The following is a 9,864-nucleotide window of genomic DNA, read 5'->3' as shown; positions in this document are numbered from 1 at the left end:
CGGCTCTCCACCAGCCCCTCCACCAGCCTCCAGCCTCTCCACCAGCCTCTCCATCATCTCTAGCCTCTCCTGAGCTTTCAGACTGCCCCTCTCAGCCTTCTGTGCAGGAGCAAGCGCCCTAAACTCCCCATTTTTCATGGCAGTTTCTTCCATAGTGCCTCTGTCAAGCCTTGCACCCCAGTGAACATCTGCCAGAAAAGCATGCTGAGCACAGACACCCTCACTGCAGTCCCACATCCAAGCTGCTACCCTCAAAGTTTTCCCTGATCTGTCCCCTCAGCTCCAGCATAGAAGACCATCTCAGTCACGACCATGTGGCTTCTCACACACACCCCCAACACTTGCTCTCCCTATCAGCAACCCACATGGGCATTCTAAGGAGGAACTCTCATGTCATAGGAATGGCGTGCAAGTGGGCCTCACCTTCTGAAGGACACCCATACCCGAGCCGCCTCTGTCTAAGCACACAGCCATGTGACTCTGCGTACCCTTAGAAGGAACTTCTCATGGACCCCTCTACCACGCTATGTCCCTCACGCCTTTGGCTGGCCTTAGTAGTGACTGTCCTTGTGGCCAGCTGAGGTGCTTCTTGATCTCCAAGCCAAAGCCCCACAGCTCCTTACCCAGAGTCTCTAAGTGCAAACAAGAACCACAGCAGTACTGTGGAAGTATGGACAGTAATACAGAACCATCCTTCCCAAGAAGGGCCTGTCCAGGCCATCCAGCTGTGGTTTGGGAGCAAGGAAGTCTCTCTTGACAACGCTCTACAAAGCCCTTCACACCACTCACCAGACAAAACACCTCCCTATGTTCACAGCTCATGATACACACTTTTTGCAAATGAAGAATTTAAGGCTCTGGGAGGGTTTGCCTTCGATCACAAAGTGTACTAACATGCAAGGAAAACAATGGCCTTCCCCCCACCACCCTTCCCCACATCCCCTCCCCACTGAGAAGGTATAGTTTAATGGAAGAGCACGTGCCCAGTGTACACCTAGGCAGCCCCCACTATGGTCTGTGATCTATGGTTTGGCCTGGTCTAAACACACACAAGTTACTGTGGAACAGCAGAGAATAGGCCTGCAGAAGCCACTGATGTCAGCACACTGGCTGGACTGAAACAACCCCTGCAGGTTGGCGCTGTGCTGGCTGAACACAGAGAGGAACCATCCCCAGGTGCAGATATACATTCATTTTATGCTAGCATTGGCACCTTCCACAAGGTCACTCTAGCTTGGGATCATCCATCTAAACAGGACTCATCCGGTCACACACATTGGCTCCCTGAAACATTCTTACAAGAACAGGAGAGTCTCCTGAGTAAGCTCATCAGCCTTGGAGAAACACACAGTAGAGAGGGGGTGAGGGGAAAGTGAGGGAGGGATAGAGGAATGGAGGAGAAGGGGGAGAAAGAGAGAAAGAGGGAGGGGGAGAGGGAGGTAGAGAGAGGGGAGAGAGGGAGGGGGAGGGAGAGGTGTTTAGGGAGTTACTAAAACCCAATACTGAGGTGGTCACCTGCTGAGGTGATCACCTTTAGTGTGTGCTGACTATTTCGATGACTTGCTTTTAGACCATTAAGCTTTCAGCAGAAATAAATAAAAGAACGTTCTTGTGTGAGAAACGGTACTTTCCCCAGGAAAGCTGAGAACAACACACGTCAACACGGCTTACTGGGTCACAACACAGAACATCTCAATGTGATTTTAAAAATAGTTCCAGCACAGTGGAAAAATCTCATAGCCTGACTGGGCATCGTTCAGATCTGGGTCAAGCATCAAGTGGCTTCCTGGGTGACCTTGCACAGTCCTTCGGATCCCTGGGCCTCCAGCTTCTCCTAGAATCCTGGTCAGGAGAGACTGGGGCCCATCGGTAGCTCTCAACCTTTGTGTACCATGACTCCAGCACCCATCCCGGGAGGTAGAGTGTCTACATGTGTGAAGTCAGGTCCTGTCCCTAACAGGAGAGCACAGGCCTTTGGCATTACATCGCCAATCCTAGCTTCCAAGACCGACACCACAGCCCAACCGTGAATTGTCCCAGAGCAGTTTCCAGATGCTGTGCTCTCGGCTACCTTCCACCTGGGCAGGACGGGCCATGCAAACATCCCCACTGCTCAGGCCTCAGACAGCCCTCACTTTCAGATTTCCTTTGTTTCCTGGTCTGAGCCAGCAGAACCCACAGGGAAAGGTGAAGGCCCACAGCAGCTTCTCAAGTGCTCTTGAGATTCAGGCCTCCTCACCCAGCATCTCCGCCAGGAGCCTTGGGCAACTTCCCTTTCTCCCGGGCTATGCTGGCATAGCTTAGCTGTTTTCTGTCTGGCCTTGTTGCTGTCTGGCACAGATGCATGCATCTATTGACTCTCCCCACTCAATCATGAGGACGACCTGTTTGTCTCTATTGTTCACCAGGATCCTGTGCACGGCGTCTGGTTGTGTGCACACATGGTACATGTTACCAGAGTGTACAAATGAATGAATAAACAAATGAATGAACAGAATGGCAGAAACAAGGAAAAGTAACCTGGTCAGGGGACCCTGGAGTGTAAGTGAGCAGGAAACACCTGCCTCACATGCTCATGGCCTTAGTGACAGCCTCAGCACCACCAGAGAGAAAGGAAGCCCTGACCACAGGCAGTGGACATAGGATGACATTGCACTGTCCCCAGCACTTACTCAAGCTGGCAGAGCTCTGAGTAGCCTAACCAGAAGTCCCCTGTGGCTCTCGCTCTTGTGAGCAAGGTCTCCAGCCAAATGCCTTCCTTAGTAAGTATCCCAGTGAGGTAGTTTGAATAGGTTTGGCCCCCATTGTTGCAGCAATAGAACCACTAAGATACCCAGGAACACCCCTTCCTCAGTCAGGGAAATGTCCTCCATAGTGAGGGGTCCAAGCCTAGAGCCTGCCTGTCTTTGAATGATGGATAGTCTGCTAGCCTAAGAGACTTTCCAAGAAAGCTCTTCTGCCTTCCTGCAGGGCATCTGTCCAGTTCTTACACTGTACTCATTGCTAACAACTGCTAGAGATGGCCGAGCCCACTGCAGTCAACTGGAGTGGGCCTGCTCCCCATAAAGCCCACCCTTTCTACTCTCTTCATGTAGAGGTTCCCTCCTCTCATCTCAAAGCCGTTCTCTACCACAGTGAGAATTATCCTGACTGCGTCTGCTCAGGGTTGGGAACCAAGATCTGGAAAGTACTCCCTGGCACTGTGTCATAGTGGCTGAAATGAAGTTTTTCACTACACCTAGGCTTACCAATCTGGCTGAATTGGCTAGCAGCAAGCCCTGGGAATCCTCATGTCTCTCACTTCCCAGCAGCTTTGTTTGTGTTTTGTTTGAGACAAGGTTTCTCAGTGTAACAGTCCTGGCTGACCTAGAACTTGTTCTGTAGACAAGACTGGCCTCTAGTTCATAGAGATTCACCTGCCTCTGCCTCCCAAGTGCTAGGATTAAAGGAATGCACTACCCTTGTCTGGCCCTTGCCACCAGATTTCTATGTGGTGTTGGAGACCAAAGTTAAGTTTCTATGCTTGGGTGGTAAGTATTTTACCAACGCTTACCCCTCCCAAACACTCCCCCTCCCCCATTCCCATAATAGAACCCTGGAGTCTAGCTAATTTATAAAGGGAAAGGGGTTAATTTCAGTTTCTGGTTCTGGAATTCTGGGAGCACAGTACCATCCAGTCAGCTTCTGGAGGTCCACAGGCTGCACCGTGTCTTAATGGAAAGGTAGAGACGGGAGGCAAGTGCACATAGATGTTGAAAATCAACAAGGCAGGAAGCATGAGAAAGCCTAGGAAGCCAAACTCACTTAGTAACAGTAATCTGGTCTCTGGATAACTGACCCACTCTGAGAGAACCACAGGAATGCCTTTGTGACCCGAAGTGCCTCTCGAAAGCCCCAGCACCACTCAACAGACTTACATTAGGGACTGAGCTGCAATGAACGCTGTGGTGGGGGGCAAACCACATTCAAATGCAGTGTGTAAGCAAAGACGTAAACCATAAGGAGGTGTGTGTAAGCAAACCACACCATGATGCATAAGTCTGTAGCCTCAAACCAAGCCCCCATTGCTCTTGCCGCCCTCGACGATGCATTTATACAACTCCTCCTGCTGCACTGAGGGTGGACCCTAGTGACCCGGCCTGCCACCAAGAGCAGCAAACCCTCTGTGGTCAGGTGACCCAGATTACCCATGTTACCACAACCATGGGCTTCTGTGGCAGACTGCACATAAATGAATCAGGTGCCCCGGGACAACAGGAACAGCAGTGAGGAGCAAAGGCCTGGGCCAAGCAGCCACTCAGGCAGTGAGAAGGAAAACACCATAGGCTCAGGAGAGACAGGCCGTGGACCACAGAAGCTGTGAACTGTTGAAGAAGTACAACATTGGAATCTGCTGAATTTTAGGCAGCGATAGAAATTAACACACGAAATGCGGTTTCCATCTCGCAGGTGTGTGTGTGTGTGTGTGTGTGTGTGTGTGTGTAACTGTGTATGCAGTTGCTTGGTGGCCAGAGAAGGATGTGACTGTCCTTCTCTATCACTCTTAGCCATATTCCTCTGAGACAGAGTCTGTTACTGAATCTGCAGGTTTGCCATTTCAGCTAGGCGAGCCGACCAGGCTGCTCCCAGGACCTGTCTCCACTCCCCAGTTCTAGGGTTACCTGGATTCTAAGTGCACCTGTAGCTGTGCCCAGCTTCTGTAGGTCTTCACTCTCACACATGGCACTGCCTCCCCATGCCCTGGCAGATTGTTAAACAGGAGAAGGGCTGGCAATGATCTGCCCACAGGCACTGGGACATGGGCACTCCTACATGCCCTGGACTAGGAAGGAGATTTGATGACAGCCATCCAAGCTGCATGCAGGTCCTTGAGCCTGGCAGTCCTACTTGCAGTGACATACAGACTGCTTCCTGTGTGGGACACAGTTAAGGGTCACACGAGGCAGCATTTGGTAGCGACATTGCGTTAAGCTGTCACTATGGGCAACTGTGTCCCTCCTGGTACGTTTGTGTAAGTCTTGGCCTTCCACACCTCGGAGTGTGACTATTTCTGGAGACAGAGCCTTTAACAGTGAAAGGGAGGTCATTAGCACAGACCTAATACAACATGACTGCTACCCATGAGAAGACCAGAAGACACAGAGGGAGACAGAAGAGAGGCCTCAGAGTGAAACCACCTTGCAACACCTTGACACTGGCCTTCCAGTCTCTGCAATGGAAACAAACTAGCTTTCCTCTCCTTACTCCCTCGTAGAACAAATGAGACAGGAAGTGGTCCAGTGAATCTGGGTGTATCTGCAAGGCATGAGCCCAGCCACTATCTTACTGTGCTTAATTTGGGTTAAGCTGAAAGAACCTCACCCAGTACATGGAAAAGACAGTGTGCGTGCAGAGGAGTCCCAACCCTCAAGCTGGTCTCAGCTGGTCTCAGCTGGTCTCAGCTGCCCAATCCTCAGGCTCCCCTTCCCCCAGGAAGCTGTCTCTCACCTGGAAATAGTTCAGAAGCAAGCCAGCCCAGGACAGTCCCAGGCCTGCAAGCAGGTAGGGTATTAGCACCTGAAAGCCAATGATCAGAGCAGTCTCCCTGCCGGGCTGGACCTCTAGTGATTTGGCATCCACGCATTGGCTCTCGGAGACTTCTGGCTGTCCATCTTCAGAAGCCTCTGGGAGACTTCCTGCATCGAGGCTGGGCCGTGGCCCCAGCTCCTTCAGCCTGCCACAGCCTTCCAGCCTCCTCTGTCGGGCCTCCGTCCCTTCCATCAGCACACGGCTGAGCCCAGCAGCCCTGACCTGGGAGACACAAAGTGACAGAGTTGAAGGGGAGAACTCCTGCCTCCCCAGGACCTCCATCCATCCACCTGGCAGCCGCCATTCAGGGCTGGCTGTCACAGGCTCTTTGAACCCTTAGCGCACGGCTTTAACCCCTCTGGCTAGAATACAGACTCACCCTTAGCACACATCTTTAATCCCAAACAATGAAGTCACTTTAGTCTGTAGAAGGAAGCACCCATATTTGAAAGAGGTGTCTAACGACAGGGGACCGGAGCCATTACAAGGTACCCTTCAAATACTGGAGGTCAGGCCTCTATCCCAGCCTTCACAAGATTAGAATTGCCACAGCCCTTCTATACTTAGAGAAGGGAGGAGATGTCAGGGGCAGCCCTGCTTATACACGGAAGGCCTAAAATCAGCCATAGGCCTAAAATCAGCAGTGGGCCTGCCATATATGTATACTAACACCAAGTCTTGGGTCTCAGTGGAAAAACATTGAAACAGATGGCTATAAGCTAATGTAAACAGGCAGCTTTTGTGGAACTTTACCAGCCTGAGTAGTCATAGACCTTGTAAATAGGTAGCCTTGGCAGATAATACCAACTTAGATAAGGACAAGCGAGTCATAGGCAGAGTCATAGTGACCTGTCCCCTGAACCTTCACCCAGCTGATACCCGGTTCTGAAGATATCTGTATTCCCCCTGAACACCCACGCTCCAGTGTCATCCCCTTCCCCACGTCCTGCCTTTTTGTGTTTTTAACCCGTGTGTGAATAAGTAAAAATTACGATTTGAAATAAATAAATAAATAAATAAATGAAATGAATAATGAATAAATACTGAATAAATAAATGAAAGAGGTGTCTAACTGAGTGGCAGAAAAAAATGACAAATCAGAGAAAGATTTGACAGAATAGGATATGTCCAACTCTCAGGAGAGAGGAAAGGGAAGCTACTGAAGGGAGAGGCAGACAGTGCAGAAAGAAAGAGTACAGTGCAGGAATACAGGAGAGTTTCTCGAGAGCAGCACAGTAGAGTCGCGAGGGAGAGCAGAGCACGAAGAGGGAGAAGGAGGTGGGTTTACTGGGAGACTTTTACAGAGACAGATTGAAGAGGGAACAAGTTAGACACAGGTAAAGAAAAACTGAGCAGAGAAGGAGCCAACAGATTAGAAAAGATTGCTAGAGTTAGTCTGAGGCAAAGCAGAGCAATTCAGAGGCCAAGCGAAAAGTCAGCATAGAGAGCAGTTTGAGCCAGAACAGCTGAGAACAGCCAGCCAGCCAGAGATCAGAAAGAACTAGAAACGGTGAACTTATTCAGCAGCAAGTCTCAGAGGCTGAAAACATTCAAGGCCTAGATTAGATTATAGGGAGGCTGGAAGCTTCCAGGATTAGGCCTAGGTTAGCTGACAGAGGCAGTAAGCCTCCCAGACAACAATTACAACAAAATGAAAGTTACAGCTTCACAGCTTCCAACACCCCAATTCTCAGCCACTGAATGTCATATGCACAGAATGAAACACACCCATGTAAAGATCATTAAACACACACTGGAGGTAAGAGAGTGAGGCCCCTTATCAACCAACCAGTCAAAAACCTGACCCGGCACTGAGGAGGAACGGAACTCTCATCTAGCACATACTGGCTTCTATCCTCAACACCAACATCCAACATGAATGAATGACCAGCAAGACACACAGTCAGAACCACCTTTGTCAGAACTCTGGGAACTAAGCCAAGACTTGTAGCAACCCAAGGACTATCAGGAACATTGTGACCTTCACTGTATTAGTAACATTCCAACTCAGTCTCACCGCCTTTAGCCTGGAAGATGAGTGGCTGGGAGGGCTGGCTCTGTATGCCGGTGTGATTAGATTAAGAAGCGCCCAGGGCATTGCTGAGGCATGCCTTGCAGAGATGCTTAAGCCTGTCACTGGGCTGGGGTCTAAGGCAGGATAAAAAGAGAGAAAGCTTTTCCTGGACTGCCCAGATGCAAGGAGTTCCTGCCCGTGTGTCCGTGTGCCTTCTGCCTTAACGGCCTGTACTCTCTCAAACCTGAGCAAATTCAATATCCCTTATGGTGCTTCTATCAGGTATTTGTTCATAACAATGAGAGAAGAAACTAAAACCTCAGTTCTCCTCAGGGAATATGGTCTGCATGCTTCTGAAGGCAGCCCAGGCTGGAAAGACAGACAGTGGCTAGAGCAGTGTGCAGGGCTGTGTGTCACACAGGGTCCCACAAGGGCCTCACAGGCACCAGAGGCTCGGGAGGAGGGAGGTGGGAACGAAGGCCAGTCAGTGACCCCAGCAGGCCCTCCTGGGCTGCCCAGTACCCCAGAACACCGAGAAATGATGAATCACCATTATAGAATGTGTTGGCCACCACAAGATAATGGCCAAACTCAGTCTGTGAGTCTAAAACAGTCCATCCAATCTTCCCTAGGGGACAGGGCTGAGAGAAGACTGCCCGTGTGGGACAAAACATGCCCTCTGCTGCATGCTCAGAGGACAGCCTGGCCCACAGAAACAAAGGGCTAAAAACGAACTTTGTGAATAAAATAAAACAACTCAAAGTACTCCAAAGAATAGGCCTTCTCTCAAGATTCTGGGAGGGTCGGTGAGTCCCATAAGTTGGAACAATGGGGAAAATTTTTTGAGATAATCAGATGACCACAGGACTATGGGAAAGCATGGTGCTCTCAGGACACAAGTGGATAGCTAAAGCGAAGGACCGGTAGGCCATCACGACCCCACAGCAGCCGAGTCCGCAGCAAACAGTAGCAAACGCAGTGCAAATGAGATGCACATAGTCCAGGCTGGCCTCAAACTGGGTGTGTAGCCAAGGATGACCTGGAACTTCTGTTCTTCCTGCCTCCTCTTCTCGTGGAGTGCTGAGATCACAGGTGTGCACTGCATGCTCCTGTGGCACGGGGGTCTGAATCCATGCCAGGCAGGCACTTTACCGACTGAGCCACATCTGAGGAGGATATGTAAGCACATCCTGTAAGTAGGCAGGGGCCAATGGACTAGTCCAAATATGCTGGGCAATTAAGAACTAGGCAGGAAAGCTGAGCCAGCCTAGTGCCACAGGACCACCAGGCAGAAGGCAGCATTCACAGCTGCTAAGCATGTGTTGTCAAGAGAGATAAGCAACTAAAGAGGCCCCTATTTTCTAAGAGGAGCCACACAGCTGGTGCTGGGTACACAGGAAACACGCCAGCCCTGCCTGGGGTCAGCACCTGTAACTCCAGTCACTCAGGCTTTGTGGAGTGACCAATCCAGCCCAAGAATTCAAGGTCAGCCCAGGCAACACAGTAAGCAAAGCCAAGCAAGCCCACCATCACTCCTGGCTGACCACTAACTGCACTGAGATTAAGGTTAGTCACAAATGAGCTTCCAAATATACAAAGAAACCAGTTCATGATAGAGATCAGAGCTTTCCAGCCAGGCTGATCCAGAGAAGTCCCTCACTGGACTGCATGGCCTGGGTCCCAGTTCCTAGCCCATCATAAGCCATGTGTAAGAAAATTTCTACTATTACTGCCCAGAGAGAATGCAATTTTGTCCTGCTTGAATTTGGTGAGCTCTCTAAAACTCTAGAAACACACACACACACACACACACACACACACACACACAGAGTGAAACTAAGGAAAATGGGAAGGATTTTTCTGTCCTCCCTAGGTATGTGTGGTGGTGCTGGGAGGTCCAAGATCTTTGTAGGTGTCAGAACCTCCAGTGTTCAAGTTCCTTATATAACATATCACCTGCATAAGGCATAGGCATGCCTTCTAGTTGCAATACTGCCCACTATAGACCTGTGTTATAGAAATGGCCATGGGTTATTCAGCTAATAGGACAAGCACAAGGGTCTGTGGATATTCAACAGATATAGCTGTTTCCTCTGAATGTTTTCAGGTCCAAGATCAGTTGACTTTACAGATGAGGAACCCACAGATACAGAGAATCAGTTGACTTTACAGATGAGGAACCCACAGATACAGAGAGCACCCAGATAGGCACCCCTACAATGATGCTTGCTTAAATGTCTCCAGGAGAATAATGTACCATTCTTAGTAAAAAAAAAAAAAAA

General features: G+C 50.0%; 1 protein-coding gene across 2 annotated transcripts in view; it reads right to left on the bottom strand.

The window, feature by feature from the left end:
* Slc41a3 (solute carrier family 41 member 3) overlaps positions 1–5,760 on the bottom strand; it is a 33,147-nt gene extending 27,387 nt beyond the window's left edge. For both annotated transcript variants that reach the window (XM_028773087.1, XM_028773088.1), the window contains exon 1: positions 5,488–5,760. In XM_028773087.1, the coding sequence (XP_028628920.1) occupies positions 5,488–5,760 (273 nt within the window). The remainder of the gene's footprint in view (positions 1–5,487) is intronic.
* Between the last annotated feature and the right edge of the window lie 4,104 nt (positions 5,761–9,864).

This window comes from Grammomys surdaster, unplaced genomic scaffold (genome assembly GCF_004785775.1).
Source record: "Grammomys surdaster isolate TR1022 unplaced genomic scaffold, NIH_TR_1.0 220, whole genome shotgun sequence".
Classification (NCBI taxonomy): domain Eukaryota; kingdom Metazoa; phylum Chordata; class Mammalia; order Rodentia; family Muridae; genus Grammomys; species Grammomys surdaster.
The sequence above is the reverse complement of the archived record's forward strand: the minus strand, read 5'-3'. Positions and strand labels throughout refer to the sequence as shown.